Source organism: Stenella coeruleoalba (genome assembly GCF_951394435.1).
Source record: "Stenella coeruleoalba genome assembly, chromosome: 18".
Classification (NCBI taxonomy): Eukaryota; Metazoa; Chordata; class Mammalia; order Artiodactyla; family Delphinidae; genus Stenella; species Stenella coeruleoalba.
In genome coordinates, this window is record NC_137164.1 from 77,278,441 (window position 1) to 77,303,147 (window position 24,707).

Genomic DNA, 24,707 nt, shown 5'->3' on the forward strand with positions numbered 1-24,707 from the left:
CCGCAAAAAAAAAACAAAAAAAAAGTTAGAGTTTCCGTGTTTGCACTGATTCTTATACAATAAAAATATAAATTTTTCTCCTGTAAGCCTTGGGGTTCCCCAGCACTGCCTTGGAACTGCCCGGCAGCCGGCGCTTTCCAGCAGAAGGGCCGGAAACCCTCGCTGAACTCCAGTGGTTTTTGTTTCAAGCATTCGCTGGTCGTATTAATGCCGAAAGTTCTATTTATATATTCGGCACATTTATTGAGACTTAATGTGTGCCTGGCGCGGTGGGAAGTGCTGGGGGCAGGGGGACATCGCAGGAAATGTGTGGACTAGTGGAGCGCAGGGGGCTGACATCGTGACCAGGTGCCGGGCACACACACAGGGCACCGGAGACGGGCAGGGAGGTGGCAGGGGGCCGGGCCTTGCCGCTCCCGGTCTGTGCCCCTCTGAGCTAGGCGCGGGGTCCGCGCTGCCCCCTGGCTCTGTGGTGGGGACACAGCTGGCACCTTGTCCCCGTGCAGGGGAGCGGGAGGGGGCAGAGCTGGCCCACGACGCCATCCCCCGCTGTGGACCTGGACCGCCAGCCTCGCTGGCCCTTGCTTTCATCCAGGGGAGCTTGGGCGGAAGACCAGCTGGCTTCAGCTGGGCCAGAGCCCTTGAGGAGGGGACATCTGTTGGCACCGGCCCAGCCTGAACGATTCCACCCCGGCCCCGGGCCGCAGGCAAGAGGCTGTTGATGCAAACACGCGTGGCCGCCCGAGGGAGCCTGGGCGCTTACATAATGCGCTGAAATTTGGGGCTATTTTAAGCCGCCATGTGTGCTGTCTCATGAGCTGAGATTTCTGTACTTCGGGGTGTTTTCCCTTTTTTTGGATGCCTTTACCTCAGCTTGGAATAGAAAAATAAGGCACTGGAGGGTCCAAAGTCCAGTGTCGCTAAAATCAGACTTGCCGTGTCCCCACCAAGAGCAGAGCCCGCGACAGCTCACCGGGTGTCAGTTTGATGTGCGTGTCTGCCTGTCACAGCTCACGGTCACAACCCACGGAGGAGACCTGAAGCTGAGAGCTCGAACATTGCTCTTTGCCCAACAGTTGGATCAAGGTTTGGACCATCCTCGGATGGATGTATCTTTCATAAAATACTGCGTATACTCTTCTGGGATTCCATTTGAAATTGAACCCCTTTTTCTAAACTACAGGAGTTCGTGGAGGGGTCGGGGGGCAGCTGGGGACGTGGCAGCAGAGGGCGCTGATCTGTGTTTGGGGCCAGCCCGACTCAGCTGAGTCCGTACCCTAGAGCACACCTTGCAGGAAATCACAGTGAGAGCTGTTTCTAGTCTGCGTGGGGCAGAGCTCCACTTTTTGCTTGTCAAGCCTATGCCTTCTGTGTGCAGAAGAGGTACCAACTGAAGGATCTGAAGCACCAGGATGTTTAGGTCATCCGGCAAATATTCCAAATGCAGCAAAATAATATCGTCCTAAACAACGCTGGTGACGTCCTACCGTGCGCCAGTTACTAGAGGTCTAAGCGCAGCTTGTGAGCACCTCTAGCGCAGGGAAGGCGGGAGCAGAGCAAGCTCCAGGAGGGCTTCCCGGCTGAGGTGACCCTGCTGAGAGCTGGGAGGGGAAGGAGGCCTCGTCTGGGCAGAGGGGTGGTGATCTGCCCCCTCGGAACAGACGGGAAGGCGGGGGGCCAGGGCCTGGCTCCTTCCGAGGGGCCTGGGGCGCAGGGGGTGGAACACAGGTCACCGAGGGGGTCGGGTCATAGCACCGCTCTGGCTGAGGATAACGGACGGACTGGTGCCTTGGGAGGCCAGCGTTGACTCGTGAAGAGCTGCGACTTCTAAGATGAGTAGCTCAGCAGAGCTGCTCTGTGGAGGGGACAGGGCGCCTCCAGCCCCGGGCTGTGCGTGGAGAGGTCTTCCGGCAGCTTCCCTTAAACTCACCTGCGCTGCCGGTGGAGGCTGGGCTTCCAAGGGCCGAGGCCGCCTACGGATGGGGTCGGTGGCTGGGGGTCCGAGTCCAGGCCGGTGGGCAGTGCAGGTCCACACAGAATGTTCTGGGGGAGGACAGCTCCCCTGACGTGGGGAGCATTTGGTCTCATGATCGTCCTCTGACCAAAGAGATGCCCTTCCCACCGAGTTCTTCAATGTCTTTTCCATAGCGGTGTTTATGGCGGTCTCCACGCTGTCCACCAGGAGGTGGGGGGGTCTTAGACGGCCCCATCCTCAGTGCTCACACACAACCTGCGTGGGAGCCACCCTGGGAGCGAGGGGAGGCCTCTTCTCACGTCAGCCTGTCTGATTCAGACCCTAGGGTTTTCATCTGTTGGCACTGAGACACCAAGTTTCAAGTCTATATTCATCACACAAACTTGTGTTTTTTGACTGCTATCAGACAAGTGTTATTGGTCAGGGTTTGGCTGCTCTGTTTGAAATCAAGTGTATAGTCAGGCTGGGTAGATGTGACTTCGAGCAAAACTTAAGAAAGTAACATGCACATGCACGTGGGGAGTGTTTTCAAACTCCGTTCCCTGAGGCACTGGGGTTCCACAGAGCTTCTGCTGCGTTCCACTGCGTTTAGCTGTTTTGTAAATGTAGGTGATGTCTTTGCATTGTCTAAGGCTCTTAGTATAGTAATTCAGAAACCAGCCTCTTTCTCTGCCTCCAGATTACATTTTAATGGTCCTCGCACCACCTCTCTGTTCCTCAGCCAGTGAAGGTCAGCCTCAGAAAAGAAACACTGTTACTTTCAGGTTACATAGAAACTATTGTAATCACTTGATTACTGAGTAAGTTACAAAAAGATGTTATTTTATAGCCTTCATTCCAAATCTTCCATATAGTTACTCTATTTTTATTTATTTATTTATTTTTGGCCGCATTGGGTCTTCGTTGCTGCGCGCGGGCTTTCTCTAGTTGCGGCGAGCGGGGGCTACTCTTCGTTGCGGCGTGCGAACTTCTCATTCTGGTGGCTTCTCTGGTTGCAGAGCACGGACTCCAGGCATGTGAGCTTCAGTATTTGCAGCACGTGGGCTGAGTAGTTGCAGTGCATGGACTCTAGAGCGCAGACTCAGTAGTTGTGGCACATGGGCTTAGTTGCTCCGCGGCATGTGGGATCTTCCCGGACCAGGGCTCGAACCCGTGTCCCCTGCATCGGCGGGCAGATTCTTAACCACTGTGCCACCAGGGAAATTCCATAGTTACTGTATTTTTAAAATAAAGTTTTTGTTTGGGAATTTCCCAGAGCTTTTCATACAGATGTTTGACTCCAAGGGGGAGAAAATTAATTTGCAGCTATAAATTATGATTTAATTTATAGTTGTGTGTGTCTCATTGAAGTGTTCCCACTGGGCTGGGATCTCACAGTTACTCTCTTCAATATAAAGACTCAATCATTTAGAGACACGGAAAGACTGACGCAGAGGACAAGAAGGGGACAGTCTTCTCCACGTTGACGGGACGGTGAGCACGGCTGGTGCCCCTCCTCCCGGGATGGGGTGGGCAAGTCCCCCACCCTGGGTTTCCTGGCCACCTGCCCTGAGTGGACCTCAGTGAAGGACAAGGGCTCGTGTTACCTTGTAAGCTCAGACCACAGCAGCTGTGAGGTGCGAATCAGGGCAATAGAACCGGGCTGAAGGCTAGAGAAGTGTGACTCGGTGTCGCCTCCAGAAAGAGACGCTGAAGGCGGTTTTCCTGAGGTAGTGGACGCCGGTCTCACGCCTGGTGGGGGGGCTACACGGCCCTCTTGCTGATGGGCCAGAGCCCCCCCGTCGGGATGCCCACCTTCTCGTCTCTGTCCACAACACTCAGCAGGCACCTGCTCGGGTGCTGGCACGGGGGACATGCAGTCCTGCCCTCCAGGGCTGTGACGGCGACACCCGGACACATTAGGGACTGTGGGGCAGGCGTGCAGGGGCTGCAGGGGGGAGGGGTGCAGGGGGAGGGGCGCAGCGGGGAGGGGCGGCAGGTGACGGAGGGGCGCAGCGGGGAGGGGCGGCAGGTGACGGAGGGGCGCAGCGGGGAGGGGCGGCAGGTGACGGAGGGGCGCAGCGGGGAGGGGCGGCAGGTGACGGAGGGGCGCAGCGGGGAGGGGCGGCAGGTGACGGAGGGACGCAGGGGGGAGGGGTGCAGGCGGGACGGGCGGCGGGCGATGGAGAGGCGGCAGGTGTAGGGCAGGTGCAGCCAGGCTGGAGACAGGGTGTGGAGTCACAGTGGTGACCAGCGCCGTGTGCTGGTGTGCAGAGAGGCCGGGAGGTGGGGTTGAGGTGCGGGAAAGCTCAGCTTCCAGGTGGCCGCGCGCTGGGGCAGAGCACACCTGAGCGGACGTCTGGGGGGCTGTGGTTGACTCACGGGGTGAAGATCAGTAGAGGGGATTGAGATCGGGCTCCGTGAAGGGCCAGGACCCCGCCGTGGCCTGGGGAGGGTGGCTGGAGATCAGGCGCGTGGCGGCCTGGGCGGGAGGGCAGGAGGGGGACAGGGGGCAGGTGTGCGTCGGCCACAGGAGCGGGATGGCGAGATCCAGCCCGAAGATGTGAGTCGTGTTTGGAGACAGAGGACGATGGCGCGGGGCTCCTGGGCAGACACAGAGGCTGAGCGCTCGCTGCTGGGGTTCAGGGTGGCCGCCCCGATGCGGTGGGAGGGCGGGCCCTGGGGCGGCGGGGCCACGGCCTCGCTGTGTCCCGTTCAGGGACGGGATAGCGGAATCCTCCGACGCGGGGCCGGGCTCCCCGGGCCTCCCTGACCCACCAAGGCGCCGGGCAGTGTCCAGGTGCGGAGGCTGGGGAGGGCGTGGAACCACGTCGGGGGGTCAGGGAGCCGCGGGGTGGGGGAGGGGGACTCTGGGCTTGTTCGCGGCCAGGCGGGGACTTGTGTGGCTGTTCTGGGCGGGGGCTGTCGTGGTCAGCTGACATCTCGAGAGGGTCCCAGCGCTTCTGTGGGGAGCAGCTGGGCAGCGTCAGGTCAGGGCTGCCGGCAGGAGTGACACTGCCCGCCCCGCCTGGCCGGGGAGCCCTGAGCCTGAGCGCCCAGTCCCAGCGGCCTCTCTTTCTCCTCCTTTTTCTCTCACTTGAGGGACCAGTTCTCAGACCGAGGCCACCGGGTGCGGCCCCAGGGCCCTGGGCAGGCAATGCCCCTGTCTCAGCTTCAGTCAGGAGCAGGGCTCTGAACACTGCCTGGGCGGCAGAGAGCTCGGCCACCAGGACCGTGCGCTGAGGAAGGTGCTTTGTTATCCCCATTTGCACGTAGGGAGACCGAGGCACAGAGGTTAACCTGTCCAAGGTCAGGCACCTCGTACGCAGAGCTTACGTGAATGTGCGAATCTGCTCACGTGACCGTATCTACGGGTGTGCGCCTGGGTGTAAGCTTATCTTTAGCTCTGTTTTAGGTGATGCGTGTGCGTGTGCGTGTGTGTGTGTGTGTGTGTGTGTGGCTTTGTCTTTATTGCACAAGTGTCTTAGTTTCCTGGGGCCGTCATAACAGATACCATAGACCACAGAGGGGCTCAAACGACAGGAATCTCCTGTCCCCCGAGTCTGCAGGCAGAAGTCTGAGATCGCGGTGTCGGCAGGCTGGTCCCTCTGCGGCTGCGGAGGGGTGTCTCTCCGTGCTCCCCAGCGTCTGGTGGCCTCTGGACACCCTCGGCCATGGTAGCCCCTGTCTCTACATCCATCCTCACACGGCGTCCCCGTGGGTCTCTGTGCCCAAATGTCCCCTTTGTATTTATAAGGACAGAGTCATGTCCGGTCATGGGCCTGCCCTGATGACCTCATCTTAACTCGGTCACCTCTGTGAAGACCCTAAAGACGTTCTGAGCCACTGGGGACGTAGGCTTCAAAATAAGCAGCTGGGGGCACCAACTCAGCCTTAACAAGGGGTCAAAGCTCGTTTTTTTACAGTTTATTTTTTATTTTATTTTTAAGATTTTTATTGAAATATAGTTGATTCACAACGTTGTGTTCGTTTCAGATGTACGGCAAAGGGATTCAATTATACATATACATAAATATATACCTTCTTCCTTTACGTTCTCTTCCATGATAGGTTATTACAGGCGCCCCAGAAGGTCAGAGCTTTTGCCCTTGAAGTTGATAAGCAGCAAAGCACAGCTGTACCAAGCAGTGTGACTTTTGTGCTTTTCTGTAAGAAATGGTGATGCTCTAACAGTGCAGTGTGTGTAACCATTTCCACTTTAGTCCGACGTTGGCGTGCTGGAAACGCCCGCTCTGGTGGGCTGGTCCTCCCCGTTGGGACCGAGGGCCGGTGCGGGCGTGGGGACCCGGCTGGCAGCCGTGCTGCCCGCAGACAGAGCCGCAGCCCTCTGTCCCCTGCAGGCATCCTTCCCAGCAAACCTCCAGCTTGTCCTCGTCCTGCGCCCAACGGGATTTTTCCAAAGGACGCTCTCTGACCTCGCCTTCAGGTTCAACAGAGATGACTTTAAGATGAAGGTACCGGTAAGTGCTCACCTCCTGTGAGGAGTGGCCCGGCTCCACCTGGGCACGGGGGCGAGGGGACCAGGGAAGTGGGTGTGAGCGACCCCCAGCTGCAGAGGGACCCCTTTCTCGCCTTCTCACTCCGGCCAGCACAGGGCAGCCCCTTTAAAGGCAGAGGTTGCAGGGATCCCTTAGAAGCTGTGCACCCAGGAAGCCTGCGTCCCCCCAGGGAGGCCGGCCCACGTTGAGCCAGGTACCCAGAGCAACCCAGTTGGAAGGGGTTGCCCGGCAACGCGCCCGTTACCAAGAGGACAGAGCCCACCCCCAGCACCTTAGAACCTCTCCAACAAGACCAGCCAGGTTTCTCTTGGAATCTGAGAATGCCGGTGTGGGTCACCGTCCCCGAGGTTGTCCCCTGCTCTCCGCGCTCAGGACAGAGGGTGCTTTGCCGGCCGGGGCCAGGTGTGCAGGCCACACTCAGCGGCCCTAGACCTCAGGCTCCAGGGTTTGAGGGGAAGGGGGTGCACCCGTTTTCGTAGCATCAGAAGCCTTGGTTTCTGATGCTGGGGGCAGGGGTCTGTGCTCCCCAGGCCGCAGCCCGGCCCTCCCTCCGCCGAGCCATCTCCTGGGCACCAACGTCTCAGGGACCCTGTGAGGCGGTGACATTTGCCCATATTTGGCGAGTGACCCTCGCTAACAAGAGACCCCGGGTCACAGGAAACAAGGCTGGGGTCCCACCCTAAGTGTGGTGGTTGCCCTGCACGTGGCCCCGTGGGGCTGAGCCCGTGAGTTCTCGAAACACGGTTTCACAGAATTCGTCGCCAGCATCTCCTGTTCCCTGGCCCATTTTGGATCATTCTTTAGAATTAGAGAAGCATCATCTCGGGAAGGCTGCTGCTACAGTGTGTCCACGTCAGTGTGCTGGTGCCTGTGCTGACCTCGGTGCTAAGTAGAAAACGTCCAGAGGGGCGGTGTGTTCTCGCCTCTTCTGTCGTGGTTCAGTAGACACGAAGCAGGTAGAAGTCACGGAGGAAGAGTGTTAGGTCCTTGGATAGTGGACCGACCCGTCCCTGGTCCTGTTGGCGTGAATCAGGCTGACCTGGGGGAACGGCCTTGCCGGACGGCAAAGAGAGACCAGATACCTCCGCTGACAACTGACATCGTAGCCTGTTCTTAAGTGAAAGTTATGTCTCAGTCGGGGGGCCTCACGTGGGCCCCCGACGGCGGGGCAGGTGGTCCTCCGGGTCTCAGTGGCACCCTGACCTCCCACGTCGGGATACAGTTGACCTGGGACGTGTCAGGTGTCCCCTCGGCCCCCAGCGAGCTCAGAGTTTAATAAAACACGAGGTGGTGTCGAGTGGCGCGTGGGCTGAGCCTCCCAGGACCTCGGCAGCAGGAACTGCCAGCTTGCAAAGCAAAGGCTGTATTTTTATCCAGGCTCATGGATGGAATGACCTCAGAAGGACAAGAGCAAGATAGGAAGTAAAACTCATCTGTGTGGAAGAGCCTCCGGGGCCACCTGTTCTCCCCAAAGGCAGCTGTGCCGTGCTGGGCACCTACCCCGCCCCCGCGCAGCCTCCCGGTCTCAGCAGGAATGCGGACAGACCCGCGGCTGTGGGGTCCGTGCGGCTCCGTTAGCACGAGGGCCCCCTCACCCATCAGACGCCCGGTGTCGGCAGCGTGCCCGGCTCCATCCAGGTCTTTGCTCGACCCCAGCAGCGGTCGTCTGGTGAGACCGGTCATCGTACACTCGTCTCACGGATGGGAGAGCCGAGGCCCAGGGGGCGCCGCGCCCTGCCCTCCGTGGAGGAGCCGGGAGACGCCTTCCGTCCACGCCTGCCTCGGCCCCTCCGTCTGCGTGTGCGGGGCGCTCTGCTTACGGGCGGCTCTCATCCTCCCCAGGTCATAATGCTGAGCTCCGTCCCGGAATTACACAGCTACATTGACAAGTCCCAGCTGACCGAGGACCTGGGCGGGACCCTGGATTACTGCCACTCCAGGTGGCTCTGCCACCGCACAGTGAGTCCCCTGCGTCCTCTGTAACCATAGTCAATCCAGCAGGGCTGCTTTTGCCTTAAGTGCCGCCTGTTCCCAAGACCTCTTCCCGTCTGCCCGGGTTTTCTCCCCGAGGATGAGCAGGTGGTCTCAGTGGACCTTAGTCATCCTCCCCGAGGATGAGCAGGTGGTCTCCGTGGACGTTAGTCCGAAGGAGGAACGCGAGTCATGAGTCGGGACTGGCTTTCCTGGGCTCAGGACAGAGAAGAAAGAAGGAGAAGCACGAGCTGGGTTCTCGGCACTCGCCCTCCGAGGAGGGTGCAGAGCCCGTGTTTGTGAAGGAGCCGAGGCCGAGGCGCAGGCGGGGAGACGGGCTGGGCTGCGGCCAAGCTTCCAGGCGCGGGAGCCGCAGCGCGTCAGCAGCTCCGTGAGGGTGCTTTCCTCCCCACCAGGCGATAGAGAGCTTCGCCCTCCTGGTTAAGCAGACAGCTCAGATGCTGCAGGCCTTCGGGACCGAGCTGGCCGAGACGGAGCTGCCCAACGACGTACAGTCCACGAGCTCCGTGCTCCGTGCCCACACGGAGAAGAAGGACAGGGCCAAGGTGCGTGCGCAGGCGGGTGGTGCAGGGAGGGGCGTCTGGGAGGCTCCCGAGCTGGCTGCCCTGCAGGGAAGCTGAACCTCCCTTCCAAGCAACGTCTCTGGTTGGCCCTGCCGTCCTGCTGCCGGGCCCTGCTGATCAGGGCAACGAGACAGCATCCCCGGCACCCCGGGAGCGGGGGGCGGACTCAGACGCCTGAGCCCGACCAAGTGGTCGCGGCACACAACCGGCGTCCTGGTCAACGCGATCGGGACTGTGCCCCCGAGGCCACCGCGCGATGCGGGCTTTGAGTTGGTGGAGGCCGTGACCCACTGCTGGTGCTTGGCGGCCGCCCCCTACCCGCCAAGAGAGCCCTCACCCCGTCCGGCCCCCAGCGGCGGGCCACGGGAGCGGACACCGGGGGTCTGGTTTCCTGTTACCCTGTCCGGTCCCACTGCCTGGGAGACCCGTAACCCTAGCCCTTCCCCGTTCACGGTGGGAGCGCCTCCCCAGCACTGCTGGGCGGTCAGCAGAGGGACTGGGGGACAGGCGGAGGCCACCGTGTGCCCACCTGATTGTCGTCACCTTCACACTCCCCTGCGGGGCCGGGCGCCACGGAGCCCACCGCCGGGGGCCAAGTCTAGGGCCCAGCGGCCTGGGGTGATGGGCGGCGCGCTCTTCCCACAGGAGGACATGAGGCTGGCGCTGGACGAGGGGCGGAGCGTCCTGGAGAGCATCCGGGAGCCGCTGGCCCGGGGCCCGGAGCAGAGCCCGAACCAGGACCAGCTGGACAGTCAGAGCACCGTGCAGAGGTGAGGCCGGGGCCGGCGGGGTCAGGGCGGCAGCGCGTGACCTGCAGGCGCAGAGGCAGCTCACCGCTTCCTCGTGCCCTGAGCTGAGGTTGTGAATGACAGGCCCAAACGGCCACGTCTGCACCTTTTAAAACAACACACTCAGCACAACCACCCGCCCCAGGCGGCTCCGAGAGACCCAGGGCGTCGAGGGCAAGGGCAGGGCCCCGGGGGGAGACAGACCCCGGCCCCCCGAGCCCTCCGACGTGCCCCCTCGCGTGTGGAGGGCAGACCGAGCGCCCCGCCTGCTTGGCGCTGCAGGGGCCCCGCATGGCTGCCGTCCCCTCTCGCAGGCTCCTGGCCCAGCTGAGTGAAACCGAGGCCGCCTTCGATGAGTTTTGGGCAAAGCATCAGCGAAAACTGGAGCAGTGCCTGCAGCTCCGGCACTTCGAGCAGGACTTCCGAGAGGTGAGAGGCCGGGGCTCGGGGGGCCTGCGGGTGGGCGCCCGGCACTGCGGCTGCGGAAGGCCGCCGACAGCGCGCGGTGAGAACTGGCTCGTCAGCCACGCGGAGCCGCGCGGGGCCGCGGGATGGGCTTGGACTACGTGAGCGATGAGTAAACCATTGCCGACGAAGGTCGTAGAAACTCTGTCCCGCGCCCTTCATCCTTCTCCATCACGGTGGTTTTAGCTGTTCTGGTTCCTTTGCCTTTCCGTGTAAATTTAAAATAATCTCGTCTACGAGACAAGATTTGCCTACGAGGAAATCCTGCTGGGCTCTGTCAGGAACGGTGTTGAACCTGTACCTCAACCTGGGGAGAATCAGCGCCTTCACGGTGCCGAGTCCGCCACTCAGTGAACGTGCACGTCGGTCCATTTATTTAGATTTTCTTACATTTCTTTCACCAGTGCTGTGTGGTTTGCACGAGTTCAGCGCGTGTTTTGTTTGATGTACGTGTGCGTGTTCCGTTTCTTAAGCAATTGCAGATGGTGTTGTATTTTGATTTCGGCGTCCATGTGCTCATCGCTGTCTGTGGAAGTACAGCTGGGTTTTTGTATATTTATCTCGTCTCCTGAAACCTTGCTGAACTCAATCTGGGAGTCGTTTGGTAGAGTTTCGGGGTTTCTCCACATAGACGATCAGGTCATGTGCAAACAGAAATGGCTTGATTTCTTCCTGTTTGATCTGTATGTCTTTATTTGTTTATTTTTTAAATTGTTTGCCCCGTTGCCCGGAGAGAGCTTCCACCGCTCGCGTAACGGTAGTGAGGGCGGGCGTCCCTGCCCTGCCCCCAGTCTCACGGGGAAGGCGTCTCGCCGTCGTTGCGCCTGTGGCGTCGGCAGTGGGGTCGCCGTAGAGGCTGCTTCTCAAATCGAGGACGTTTCCCTCTGGCTCTGCTTCTGAGAGGGCTCCGGGCCCCACCCCTCGCTGTGCGCCCCGTTTCTGCGGCATATACCCCCCTTCTTCTCTCCTTCTTCTCACTGCTCTCTCTGCCTGGTCTCTCACCCCCACTCCGTCGCAGGTCAAAGCCGCCTTGGACGTGTTGGCCCAGAAGATCACGACCTTCACCGACGTGGGGAACAGCCTGGCGCATGTGCAGCACCTCCTGAAGGACCTCGCCAGCTTTGAGGAGAAGTCCAGTGTAAGAAGGGACGTGGGCGGCAGGCGCGTGGCGGCCTGGGGACGCTGTGCTCAGTGTCACCGTCCCCGCAGAGGCCCCCGTCCCTGCCCTGAGCCCCGTGGGCAGGGGGAGGGGCGGCTACCTGGCCCACTCACCCCCACTGACCCCCGTCTCACCCTCAGTGACCTCCATCCCACCACCACTGACCCCCGTCCCACCCTCACTGACCCCCATCCCACCTCACTGACCCCCATCCCACCTCACTGACCCCCGTCCCAGCCCACTGACCCCCGTCCCACCTCACTGACCCCCGTCCCACCCCCGCTGACCCCCGTCCCAGCCCACTGACCCCCGTCCCACCTCGCTGACCCCCGTCCCAGCCCACTGACCCCCGTCCCACCCCCGCTGACCCTCGTCCCAGCCCACTGACCCCCGTCCCACCTCACTGACCCCCGTCCCAGCCCACTGACCCCCGTCCCACCTCACTGACCCCCGTCCCAGCCCACTGACCCCCGTCCCACCTCACTGACCCCCATCCCACCCCCGCTGACCCCCACGCCCACCCCTGCCGACCCCTGGCAGGAAGTGGTGCCCCTTTGCCCCAAGAACCAGGCTGAGCCGGTCTCTGGCGGCTCCACAGGCGGTCACGCAGCGGGCCCGCACCCTGGCCCTGGAGGGTGAGCGGCTCATCGAGCTGAAGCACTACGCCGTGGACTCCATCCGCCCCAAGTGCCACGAGCTCCGCCAGCTGTGTGGCCAGTTTGCAGCTGACGTCGGGCGGAGGAGAGGGCTGCTGGGCAGGGCGCTGGATCTGCACGGCCTCCTCGAGGCGGTAGGCCCCCAGCCCAGCGCACACACCCCACGCCCCGCGGCCCCGCGGGGACGCTCCTGCCGTGGGCTGGGCCCCAGGCACCGGTGAAAAACGGCCCTTTCCTGTGGCCCAGAAGGTCCCGTCCCGACACGGAAGCGTTTATAGGACTCGCCTGCCACAACTGGCCGTTTCTTTAAGAAACCCAGAGGCTGACTGTCCAGCCAGTTCCCTGCACTTGGTCCTCAGCGTGGGTGCGTCCCGTCCCGGGCGATTCACTTGGTTTCAGGCCTGCGTCCCCCAGGGGAGCCCTCTGGACGTAGGGGCAGGACAGGGACGCTACGTCCTGCAGGTGGTCCCAAAGCACAGCGGTCAGCGGGCCACGGGAGACGCCAGGACAGCTTCCAAGGTGCCTTGTCTCCCTCCAGTCCATGAAGTGGTGTGACGAGGGCATCTACCTGCTGGCCTCGCAGCCGGTGGACAAGTGCCAGGCCCAGGACGGCGCCGAGGCGGCCCTCCAGGAGGTCGAGAAGTTTCTGGAGACGCGTGCGGAAAACAAGATCCAGGAGCTCAGTAAAATCTACCAGGACTACGAACCCATCCTCACCCGAGACCTGCTGGTGAGGAGACAGCCTCTCACCTGTTCGACGACGGGTTACTCTGATGATGCCCAGAGACACCGGGCGATCGGGGGGAGGAGAGCAGAGGGTGCCTTTCGGGCCGAACGTCGCTCCCGGGCCCCCCACGCCCCTACGGGGTCCCCGCCTGCGGGGAGGGCCCTTGCTCGGTGCCGACAGTGAGACGAAACCGGACTCCTCACTCGGCCGCTGTCTGCGCCACACCGCCGGCCGCTCGCCGGGCTCCAGGCCCGGGGCCCCTCCCCCCTCGGTGCCCCCCGCCTGCCAAGGGCAGCGCGGGGGCCACGTGCGTCGCGGCAGCTCTCGGGAGGTGTCCTGATGAGCCCGTCACCCCCTTCCCTGCAGGAGCACGTGCAGAAGGTCTTCCGGAAGCAGGAGAGTGTGGAGGAGATGTTTCACCGGAGACAGGCGAGCCTCAAGAAGCTGGCCGCCAAGCAGACGCGGCCCGTGCAGCCGGTGGCCCCCCGGCCAGAGGCGCCCGCGAAATCGCCCTGCCCCTCCCCGGGTACGGGCGGTCGCCCCTCCCCCTGGGCAAGGCCCTCCTTCCCCCCCAGCCCATTGCGTAAATGATAAAGTGTCATCGGCCCTCGGCCTGCTCATTCCTGTGCTCACATCCGTGCCACTCCCCGTTGCTGTGGCTGGACGGGGACCGCCTGACTGTCGGGGCCTTTCCTGGGCTCATCCCGCCCGTCTGTCCTTGGCGCCATAGCCGGGATGGTCTTCCCCTCGCGCAGCTCGGCCCTCCACCCCGAAGCCTCCTGGTTCCCCAGTGCAGCGCTTCTGGAAGGCACAGCTGGACGCGAGGCCTTTCCTAAGGCCCCTCCCATCACCTCCTGTCGGCAGACGCGCTGCCCAGCGCCAGCAGGGCTCCCGCTGCTTTCTACAGCTGTGGCTGGTGTGGGCCGTCGGCGCTGAGAGACCCTGAGCCCGGCGCGCAGGGCCCATTCGGAGGCCTCCAGGCGCCGAGTTCTCCCCCGTCACCTGGGAGCCGGGCCGCACTGGGAAGTGGTGGACGGTGGGCGCCCCACGCGCCCGGAGCCCCGTTTCCTTGCTCTGTACCTGACTGTGCTTTCCCCACCCTGCTTTGGGCTGCTCGCAGCTTTTCCTCCAAAAGTTAAAAAGACACACTCAAGAGCACACCGACGGTCCTGGATAAGCTTTTCACCTCCAGGCAGTAGGGTGCGAGGTCCCACTCCTGTCCACTTCTTTCCAACCCAGGCATCCGGAGAGGCTCCGAGATCCACAGTTCTGAGGGCAGCGTGCTCCGGAGGGGGCCCTACAGGAGGGCCAGGGTGAGTGCCCGTCCCCACCGCCCGGTCCCCTCCCTGCCCCCGGCCCCCCCGGCGCTCCTCCGTGCACACAGGCCAGCGCACCTGGGGGGCATCCTCTGCTCCTGCCCCATCCCTCCCTCCGGGCCGCCCCATCCTGCCTGCGGGGCCTCGACCGGCAGGAGGTTGGGTTATGGAAGCAGGGCGTCCGGCTGCACCTTCTCGTCTCTGAAAGCGCGATGTGGGCCCCCCTTTCTCCCCAGAGTGAAGTGAGCGAGGGCCGGCAGGGCCGCGGCCGCTCCACCGGGGACGAGGAGAGCCTGGCCGTCCTGCGGAGGTGAGTGGCCTGCCTTTCCCCCCAGCAGGTCTGAGGACAAGCGTGACCCACCGGAGCTCAGCCCCTGGGGAGGGTCTGTACGTAAAGGAGCCAGAGGCGGTGGGACCAGAGGCCCGTGTTGTCCCTCCCTGGGCCCAGGGCACCCGGCTAGTGGATGCAGCCCCAGGCCACTCTCGCAGGGCCAGCCTTGGACCCACCCCCGCCGGCCCTGTCTCCTCGGGACGGGCCCCTCCTGCCGCCCACAAGCCTTTCCGACCCTCCGCTCCACGTGCTGGTGCCGGGCGTCACTTCTCTTTCTTGGTCTCTCCCCACCGCAACCCTGCGGAGGCTCTGCTCGCCCCACACCCGCCCTGGGCGCCCCGCATGCTCCAGCCCCACCCAGATGCCGGGAGAGTGTCTGTCCCTGCACGGACGCACTGCTGGGCTCCAAACTCTGGGCTGGGCAGGAAGGCACTGCCCACGTGCTTCCCAGGCTGGCGGTCGCTCTCCCGCAGGGCCCCTGCCTGCCAGCCGAGCTGGATCGTCCATAGCTCCACGAAGGCAGCCTGCACTCGGCGCCCTCCTGCGCCCACTCTGAAACCCTGCTCAGACCCCACACTGCCCAGCCTCCCACAGGGATGTCCTCCCCGCCGAGCTCACGCCGCCCTCCCGCCCGCGGTGGGGAGGGAACCCGAGCCTTCCTCTCCCGCGACCTGTCCCACCCTGTGCGGAGCACGGGCACTTTGAACAGCGCCAGGGCCAGCTGACGTGCCGGCTGCCGCCTGCTCCACGATCCCCACCCTTGGCTCCGTTTTCTGTGCGTGAAAACAGGAAGCTTGGTCACAGGCAGTTAGAAGGTGGTCCTGGTCCGTAAGGCGAGGTCTGAGTGGCCGGTTTGCAAGCCAGGCCCTCCCGGGAGCCCTAACCTGACGGCACGTAGACGATCCCCAGGGGGTCGCTGCGGGGTCGCTGCAGAGCCGCTGCCTGCGGGCGGCCGGCGGGGCCTCGGGCGCTGGGAGCCCAGGGCGCCTCAGGGGACGGTTGGGAAGCTGCCCCTGCATGAAGGCCGTCGCCCATCCACAGGCACGTGATGAACGAGCTTCTGGACACGGAGCGGGTCTACGTGGAGGAGCTGCTGTGCATCCTGGAGGTGAGGCGCCGGCGCCGCCGCGCCGTGTGGTCTCGTGGCCACGACACGGCTCTGCCGACAGCCCAGGGCTGGAGGCCACTCGCCTGTCCGTCCCCGGGACGGGGCGCTGGCTGCAGGTGTACTGGCACTGGGCCGTGTTTGCGGCCGGAGGGCAGCCGTGCCTGACCCTCCCTGGGTGGGGGGCTGTGGCCTGGGGGCGGCAGAAGGGCTTCTGGGTGCGGGACTGTTCTATCGTGGGGTGTGGGCAGTGGTCACGGGTGCGGACACAGAGATGGCGCACCCACAGGACTTGTCCTCTTCATGGAAGGTGCGCCTGAATTTACTGAATTTAAAAAGGTTCAAAGGGAGGAGGATGGAACCACCCTCCCTCCCAAAAAACATAATTGGTGCCGCTTCTAATTCACTCGTCTTTCTGGTGCTGCTCCGGAGAATCACCTTAGATGGTCAGTGAATGAATTTGAGGTGGATTCGATTTCTGAAGCCTGAGACAGCGTCACTTCCCCGCTTGGCGGCCACGTGGAGACCAGGCTTATGCGGGGCTGATGGGCCTGGGCTTCCCCGCTGACCCCTCCCCGCTCCGCAGGGCTACGCTGCTGAGATGGACAACCCTTTAATGACACACCTCATCTCGACGGGACTTCAAAACAAGAAGGATGTTCTGTTTGGAAACATGGAAGAAATTTACCACTTTCATAACAGGTCAGGCCCTCCCTCGGGTCGCCCACGGGCCTCAGGTTATGCTTTGCTGGGGGAGAAGATTCCTCCCTCCCTCTCAAGAGGGATAAGTGGACGGGCAGAGGGTTTGGTAGGGCGTGCCCAGGGTAGCTCCCTGGGCGGCGGTGAGTTACAAGGGCCGCCCACAGAGGGAGGAAGCGGGAGCTGGCCCCCCAGGTGTGCGCACTAGGCCCTTCTGGGTGACACCGAAGCCACACCCCTTGGTGACGCCCCTTGCCCAGCCCGTCTCGAAAGGACGGCAACACCACAAGTTCCTTCCTGCCCGCCCTCCCCTCGTGGGAGCACCCGTGGCCTCTCTGTGGCTGTGGGGAAAGGGTGCATGGTCCTCCTGGGCCCGCTCACCCTCAGCAGTCTCGGGGGCTCTCGGGGAAGATCCGTGGTGGGCAGCCGTCTAGCAGAGAGAAGGAGGTTGGCAGCACGAGCCTGTGGTCCTGAGGAAAGGCCGCTGTGCACGAGCCCCTCCTGTGCTGCCCGGCCCTCCCCTCCGCTGGACTCCAGGAGACACTGGGGCTTCTGTCTGGCCACTCACTTTCACCCTCTGTCCTCAGCCTCTGTCACCTGCCGCTTATAACGGAGGTGTCAGGTCTCACCTGAGCCGCAGCTGGAGGCTTCCTTTGGGGATTACAGTGAGCAGGTGGCCTGGTCCCCCTGCTCCCTCAGCATCCTCGCCCCGGCCTAGGGTCTCGGCCCGTCCTCGGTTCTGGGGCCCTGGAGGGATTTACCCAGTGGACAGATGCGAGTCAGGAACCTAGAGGAAAACTCAGCCCGCAGGCTCAGGGGCAGTGCTTTGTGGAGGAGGGTCCCGGGGGCAGAGCCAAGATCCCTGACGTCTGCAGAAAACCCGCGGAGCACACGGGCTGTGAGGGCCTCGAGACGCTCCCGTCTGCTGCTGTGGACTCTTCATCCGTGTTTGTGCTGATGGAGCGTCTCCCAACTTCTGTGTGAGCGCAACACCAGAAACACAGCATCCCCATGGGGCCACGGCTGCAGGAACCTGAGAGTCTGGTGCAGTCGGGACCCCAGGCCCCGAAATCAGGTGGCGCGTCCTTGCTCCCACAGCCCCCGCGGCCGTCCAGAGTCAGGATGAGTGCTGTCCAGAAAATGACGTCTGATGGCTTGTGACGGATGCCGTCTTGTGCTGGTGTTGTTCATGTGACCTATTGCAAACTTTCTTTGTCTAGAATATTCCTGAGGGAGCTGGAGAACTACATAGACTGCCCAGAGCTGGTTGGAAGGTGCTTTCTAGAAAGGGTAGGTGACTCTCAAGTGCACACTCCGCCTTAACTCTCACAGTTACTCCTCGCGGTCACATGGCTTTAAGTTCTGTCACAGTCCCCGTCTAACCAACCGGCATCACAAGGACGAATGTTTCCAGTTTAGCTGAGACGCTTTGTGGTAGGGCCAGAAGAATACAGTTTTGTCTGAAGCCAAATGAGCCCCAAAAAAAGAGAGACTATAAAGCATCAGCTTTGAGAGATGCCAGGACGACACAGCGTCTAAGTTTGGATTTGCAAGCGTACGGGTAGCTGACGCTCCTTCCTGCTGGGGTTGGTTTCGTGCTGGTCTTGCCGATCAGGACTCCCGCGCTCACCAGCTGACCCTGCACGTCACTCGTGCTCGGAAGCTGTAGACGCACCCTCCTTCCGGCGGGACGATCGCTAGCGTGGGAGTTTGTGGCGAGGCTCTGGGAGCGGGAGGGGATGCGGGATGCGGGATGCGGGATGCGGGATGCGGGATGCTGTCTCCCCCGACCCTGCTGCATGGATCCCGGTGAACTGCTGACTCAGCAGCAGGGGGCGCACTTCCTTCCTCCCAGTAGTGAAAAGGTCGCCTTCACAACGCAAGCCGGAGGCCGAGGCTCCCTGTCAGGAATTGGCATCGAGGGGCAGAGGGAGGAAAGAAGGGGCCATGTTTGTGCCCCGCTCGGCCTGGCCCTGGGGAGCGCCTCCCTGTGCTCTCTGAGAATCGGGGCTGGGGGAGCACCGCGCCGTGGCTCGGGGGACCCGTGAGCGGTGCAGGCTCTCAGGCCGCCCCTGGCCTGCGGAACCCGGAGCGCGGGTGGAGGCGGCAGCCACTGCTTTCCCCAGCCCGCTGGCCGTCGGATGCGCACGCAAGCGTGAGCACCACTGTGTAGCTGAGCCCTGGGGAGTCTCTTTACAGAGTCGGTGCTGGTCCTGCATTTCTTTTCAGTCTGTTATCTCTGCGGCCAAAGCCAGCCGTATGGACCTAATCTTTTATAAAAGAAGTACCCAGACTAGGGCAGCCCTGAGAACTGAACTTCTGGGGGGCTGTTACCTGGCTGCCCGCCAATGACAGCCGTGGCGTCTGAGATGGAGGCGTGACTGGATTCCGGGGGAGGCCAGGCTGGTCCCGGAGGTGCCCTGCGTCCTGGCGCGGAGGGGCGTGACTCAGCGGCGGGGTCAGCCCACCTCCGGGCGCTGAGGTCCCCGTGAGCCAGAGGCGCCCTGCGACGCGGCCCCTGTCCCACTGCAGATGGAGCAGTTCCAGGTCTACGAGAAGTACTGCCAGAACAAGCCGCGCTCCGAGAGCCTGTGGAGACAGTGCTCCGACTGCCCGTTCTTCCAGGTGTGTCTCCTGGCTCCCTTGAGCGGGGACGTTCCTTTACTGCTTGACTCTCAGACAAGGAAGAGCGTCAGCCGTCTAAGGCAGAGGTTCTGGTGGTTGCAGGAATGCCAGAAGAAGCTGGACCACAAGCTGAGCCTCGACTCCTACCTGCTGAAGCCAGTCCAGAGGATCACCAAGTACCAGCTGCTGCTCAAGGTGAGAGGCCGGGCGGCCACACCTGGCCGGGCGTCCCCTGGAGCCCCCTCCCCGCCTGCCCCCCCGCCAGCCGCACGCCATTTAGTGGCGGCCATCCCGACCCGTCCCTGAACCCCGTGGTCTCTGGGCACCTTCTTCCCGTCTCTGCGAGGCCCTGGCTCTTCACACGCCTTTGTGGAGGGCCTGTTGTGCGCTGCCCATTGTCAGGCGTCAGGGACACAGGGGGCAACAGGCGGGCAGACCCTGCCCCACAGGGCACATGCGAGGCTGCCTGTGTCCTGCTGTCTTGGGGGCCCAGCAGAGCAGATCCCCGAGACCTGAGAATGGGTGTGAAGAGCTGTAACAGATGTTCTTTCAGGGTTCAGATCTGGACGGAAGGAGTAATGGCTTAGAGGCGGGGAGACGGGAGCTGCAGCGGGGGTGGGGCTGGGTGCTCGCCCAGGCCAGGCGCTGCGAGGGGCCTGCCCTTGCCCAGCTCAGGGACAAGCCCGATCTGCAGCTGCGAGGGCTGGGGTGTAGGCCCGCAGCGGCCGGGAAGGTGGCTTCCTGAGGCGCTCTGGGGCCAGGGGCTCGGGCAGGCCCCCCGTGGGGGGAGGGCGTGAGTGTCTGAGTGTGTGTGGGGTGTTGTCCCCACCGGCGACGACTGCTCAGGGAGCCGCACACGGGTGCCGAAGGTCGGTGCCCGGGGCTGCCCAGGGCCTTCTCCTGTGGGGCAGAGCACGGGCATCCCAGCCGCTCTCGGTGGAGTGGCGGGGTTCAGTGTCCAGACGGGCGTGGAACCTCCCCCAGGAGATGCTGAAATACAGCAAGAGCTGCGAGGGGGCCGAGGACCTGCAGGAGGCCCTGAGCTCCATCCTGGGCATCCTCAAGGCTGTGAACGACTCCATGCACCTGATCGCCATCACGGGCTATGAGGTGAGGCCCCGACCCTGTCCTGCAGGGGGAGCCCACGAGCCGGAGGCGGGGCCTCAGGCCGTCCCGGTGCCAGCGCGGGCCCTACTCGCGCACCCCCCAGAACGCCGTCAGACCCGGTTCTGGCTGGGCCGCGGCCGCCCTGCACGCGGCTCACCAGCCTGTGCGGCAGCCAGGGCGCTTCACCCCGTGGCTGCAGCTCAGCGCAGAGGCGGCTCCGAAAACACCTCCCTCCCGGCCTTTCCCTGAACCCGTTTTGTTCTCGGTGACGCCCGTGTGGGCGCGACCTTGAGACCCCGCCTCCTGGCCCTCTGCGCCCGCGTAGGCCGCGCACGGTTCCTGTCCTCTCTGTAAATCCGCTCAGCACTCGCCTCTGTTTTTTCATTAATAGACTTTCTTTCTGGAGCAGTAGCGGGTTCACAGCAAAACTGAGGGGAACGCGCAGGGGTTTCCCACCCAGCCACCCCCGTCCGGCCCGCCCCGTGGAGTCGGGCGTTTGTCACAGCCGACGGCCTCCACTGGCGTGTCGCCCAGAGTCCACGGCCCCCGGCAGGGTCACTCTGGGGGTTTGGACAAACCGATGACCTGTGTCCCGCACGGTAGCGTCACACAGAGCAGCCCACTGCCCTAGACACCCCTGGGCTCCCCTGTTCATCCCCGCAGACCCCCTGCGACCCCCGACCTTTCCAGCACACCACAGACTTGCCTCTCCCGGGTGTCGGGCCGTTGGACCCCGCGGGGTGCAGCCCGGCCTCCCAGACGGGCTCCTCGGCCGCACGTGCTCTGGGCGCTAACTGCACCCCACGCCGCCGCCTTTAGGGGAACCTGAGCGACCTGGGGAAGCTGCTGATGCAGGGCTCCTTCAGCGTCTGGACGGACCACAAGAAGGGCCACACCAAGGTGAAGGACCTGGCCAGGTTCAAGCCCATGCAGCGCCACCTGTTCCTGCATGAGAAGGCCGTGCTCTTCTGTAAGAAGCGGGAGGAGAACGGCGAGGGCTACGAGAAGGCCCCGTCCTACAGCTTCAAGCAGTCCCTGAACGTGAGTGAGGCCGCCCCGCGGAGACCCTGGGGCCCCCGCTGGGCCGCGACGCCCACCTTCTGGAGCAGGGGGTGCCCTTGCCCGGACGCCTACCGCCCGCCCCGCCCTCACAGATGACGGCCGTCGGCATAACGGAGAACGTGAAAGGGGACGCGAAGAAATTCGAGATCTGGTACAACGCCAGAGAGGAGGTGTACATCGTCCAGGTAGGCCCCGCGCTCTCGGGCCAGGCTGCGGGCTCTGCCCAGCTCCGTCAGGACCGCCGGTGAGCGTCTTCTGCTGAGAGCTGCTGTCTGGAATCTTCGGAAAGCTCTATTCCCCGGAGGCCAGGGCCCCGCCATTCGTTTGGGGCTGCCCTGGGCCGTCAGTCACTAAGCTGAGCCCGGGACAAGGCACAGGGACGCCGCGGGGCAGGGGTGCCCCAGGTGCCCTGCCAGGAAGTGGGCTCCTGGTCCCCGGACGGCGGGGGGTCCCGGCCCGCCTGGGCCAGGCATCCTCGCTGCCGCGCACGACCAGGCGCCTGCAGGGAGCGTGTCCTCCTCGCTCGCCGGTGATGGCGGGAGGTGGTGGAGTGTAAGTTCGCCCATGAGCCCGGGAGAGACCCCAGCCCGAGAGGGCGATCCGGCACTGGGAGGTGCCTCGCCAGTTGCCCTTGACCGTTCTGACGCCCTTGGTGGTCTGGGCCTGGGGGCCCTGGGGGTGTCGCAGCACCGCAGCGTGGAGGCCCCGGTGACCTGCACCCTTCACAGCTCACAACACCCAGGCTAGCGCAGCCGGCCGAGGGCCCCACAGAGCTACAGCGGGAGCGGCCAGGGGCTCGGCCGGCGCCCCGGCTTTGCACAAGCCCAGGGTCCTCAGGGCCCAGCCGCCCGCCTGCACTGCCCTCGGGCCCCAGGCAGAGTGGAGGTGGGGCAGCAGCCCGGCCGCGCTGGTCCAGCTTCTGGTCCACTTGCGGGATGTCAGACGCCCGTCGTCCTTGTCAGCTAGGGAGACGTCAGGGCCGCATCCCAGAGAAACACTCTCGGGGCAGGCCACGTTGCAGGGGCTCCCACTGAGTCAGAGTCAGAGACCGTGCAGGGTGCTGGCGTGGGGTCCGTGCACCGGCGCCCGCGGGGATGCCGCCCCGCATCGCGAGCGTGGCGCCGTCAGCCCCGATTCTGAGGGGCCCGGGCGCCTGCAGAGTGAGACCCTGACGCGTCCCTCGGGAACACACGCACTCACCTTCCGGTCTGCTTTGGCGGCACAGGCACCAACTCCTGAAATCAAGGCCGCCTGGGTGAGCGAGATCCGGAAGGTGCTGACGAGCCAGCTGCAGGCGTGCAGAGGTGAGGGCGCGGCCTCTGGGCTGTCCCCCGGGGGCCCGTTTATGTCCCGCAAAGCCTCCTGGGGATCCTTAGCCACCTGAGGCACCGCGGTAGCACCTGGAGGGGAAGGTGCTGGACTCGCGTTCCTGAGCCACGCTGGGCTCTTGTCCCCGCAGAGGCCAGCCAGCACCGAGCCCTGGAGCAGTCCCACAGCCTGCCCCTGCCCGCGCCTGCCGGCACCAGGTGAGGCCCGGCCGCGCGTCGGGGGTGTCACCAGTGGGAGCCAGCCTGTGCCGCTGGGTCTCCGCGGCCTTGTCACCGAGCCTCCTGGTCATCGGGGTCGCTCTGGAGAGCGTCCCTGGGGTCGCATGCTGCTGGGTCAGTCCCGGCAGGTCAGCGTCAAGGCGTGTGCCTCTAGCCCTAGCCCCAGCCCAAGGCCCGTCCGCAGCATCTCTGACCGTTTTCCATCCGGGCGGTATTTCCCATCACGATCAGTGCGCGGTGGGCGGCTGTTCCAGAGAGCAGTCCAGCGCCAGCACTGCAGTGACGGTAGTGTCCCAGGTGGGCAGGGACCCCGGGCACGGGAGGCTCAGAGCCAAGGCCGAGGCCCATGGCTCGCAGACAGACGCAGGGTCACATTTCACGCTGGCCTCATCGTACCTTTTCTGCCCTTATTTTTCCTTTGTTATTTTATTCATTCACTTACTTGTTTACTGTTTCTTATGTAAGCCACGTCTAATTATTCATGGTTGAAATAATAATGATGCTCTAATAATGATTAATGGTCTAAATAAATAAACCACAGAACAATAGCTTTAAAGGAGAAAGGGCCCCCCCAGGGGAAAGAAAACAACAACAAAACCGCCTCCTACTTAATAGTCAGGGAGGTGGGTTTTGTTCTCACTTGGCTTCGCCCAGAGTCTGGACATGAGTGGCCGTGGCCGTGGCCCTGCGGCGGGAGACACGCAGCCCGAAGGCCTGGGTAGAAGCTCAGGGAGGTCTCCACCCTCCTCCTCACAGACCCTTGAACGCCAACCAGGCAACAACATTCTCTTTCTTTTTCCATGTGTCTGATGTCCTTAGTCCCTCTAAAGGGAACACAAAAGACGTCAGAAAGTTGGAAGAAAGAAAAACGGACCCGCTGACCCTGGAGGGATACGTGGGCCCCGCGCCACTGCCGAGGCCCCCCGAGAAGGGCAGAGGTGAGTGTTGGGGCCAAGCCCAGAAGTGCTGGGAGCTGCATCGGGGGTCCGCGGCGGGCGTGTCAGGGCCTCACAGCCCCCGGTGGGCACAGGGAAGGTTCACGGAGAGCGCGGGGCCCGGCCGCCTGCACAGAGCACAGGGGCCTGGGCAGGGGGCCCGGGCGTGACCGCCTGCCCTCTGGGGCCGCCCGGCGCCCTCTGCACTGCCCTCTCTTCCCCGCAGATGACGCGGTCACTAGCTCTACTCCAGAAAGCTCTGCGCTTTCCAAAAAGCGCTTCACCCTGCAGAGCTTTGCTGCCCTCAAAGGTCAGAAAGGTAAAGGTGCCCGGCCCCGGCCGGCCGGCGGGCTTCTGGGCGGGTCGCGCCCATGGCTGTCTGTCATCCATCCGTGCCGTGCTCATCCGTGTGGACGGTCTCGGGAGGGGCATCTGCCTCTCGCGTGGGTCACCAGGCACGCGTCTGCCGCTGAGTCGCTCTTTCCCTGACGCTGGCGGGTCTGTCATTCGTGCAGCCAGGGCTCTGTTTTCAGGGCCTTTTCTTTGCAGAGGTGGAGGTGAGCTCTTCTGACAGAGGCCCGCCTGCCAGGAGCTGGGACTGTCCTTTGCTTTTCTGGTCCAGCTCCTCCCTTTCCTGCCTTTGCCCGTGGGGTCCCCGAGGGCATTGCTCCCCCTGCCCGAGGGCATTGCTCCCCCTGCCAGAGTGCGAGGCATCCGCTTCCCTCTGGGCGTTTCTAGTGCACAGGCGGGTTCAGAACACCCGATGGAGGTCTCTAAGAGCTTGCCTGGGCTGCTGAGCAGTGAATATGGGGGAAACACACCCAGACAGCACAGGAGGCCAGCCCTGAGGCTCCAGGCGGGTCGCTAGAGGACTCCCTTCCCGATTCTGAAAGCCCGTCTTGTCTAGAGGTCTTTTCATTGGTCCAAATATTGGAGGGTTTTTTTCTTTTTTTCCCAATTTATAAAATACTTTTAAGTTGACCTCAAACAAACAAACAAACAAACAAAAAGACGGACGAATCCCGGTCCTTATACCTTGCTGGGTTTGGCGAGCATGCGTACTGGGCATGCTCTACGTGGAGCTCAGAAAACAAACCAAGGGGCAGCTTACCTAAAGCTACGATGCTGACGCAGGGCCATCACCCGCCCGTCTCCC

The 24,707-nt window shown here is 63.1% G+C and overlaps 1 protein-coding gene across 4 annotated transcripts in view; it reads left to right on the forward strand.

Annotated features, from left to right (window-relative positions):
* Positions 1–24,707, forward strand: part of MCF2L (MCF.2 cell line derived transforming sequence like) — a 124,839-nt gene that overhangs the window by 93,600 nt on the left and 6,532 nt on the right. For 2 of the 4 annotated variants that reach the window (XM_079903041.1, XM_079903040.1), the window contains 23 exons: positions 6,316–6,435; positions 8,317–8,433; positions 8,862–9,011; positions 9,675–9,799; positions 10,132–10,246; positions 11,301–11,420; positions 12,040–12,231; positions 12,636–12,827; positions 13,191–13,350; positions 14,064–14,137; positions 14,377–14,450; positions 15,513–15,579; positions 16,163–16,278; positions 17,496–17,565; positions 18,808–18,900; positions 19,003–19,095; positions 19,885–20,010; positions 20,827–21,048; positions 21,162–21,254; positions 22,295–22,373; positions 22,529–22,595; positions 23,436–23,554; positions 23,778–23,870. In XM_079903041.1, coding sequence (XP_079759167.1) covers positions 6,316–6,435; positions 8,317–8,433; positions 8,862–9,011; positions 9,675–9,799; positions 10,132–10,246; positions 11,301–11,420; positions 12,040–12,231; positions 12,636–12,827; positions 13,191–13,350; positions 14,064–14,137; positions 14,377–14,450; positions 15,513–15,579; positions 16,163–16,278; positions 17,496–17,565; positions 18,808–18,900; positions 19,003–19,095; positions 19,885–20,010; positions 20,827–21,048; positions 21,162–21,254; positions 22,295–22,373; positions 22,529–22,595; positions 23,436–23,554; positions 23,778–23,870 — 2,677 coding nt within the window. Of the gene's footprint in view, positions 1–6,315; positions 6,436–8,316; positions 8,434–8,861; positions 9,012–9,674; positions 9,800–10,131; positions 10,247–11,300; positions 11,421–12,039; positions 12,232–12,635; positions 12,828–13,190; positions 13,351–14,063; positions 14,138–14,376; positions 14,451–15,512; positions 15,580–16,162; positions 16,279–17,495; positions 17,566–18,807; positions 18,901–19,002; positions 19,096–19,884; positions 20,011–20,826; positions 21,049–21,161; positions 21,255–22,294; positions 22,374–22,528; positions 22,596–23,435; positions 23,906–24,707 lie in introns of those variants that run through there. The other 2 variants (XM_079903038.1, XM_079903039.1) reach the window with 2 other exon arrangements.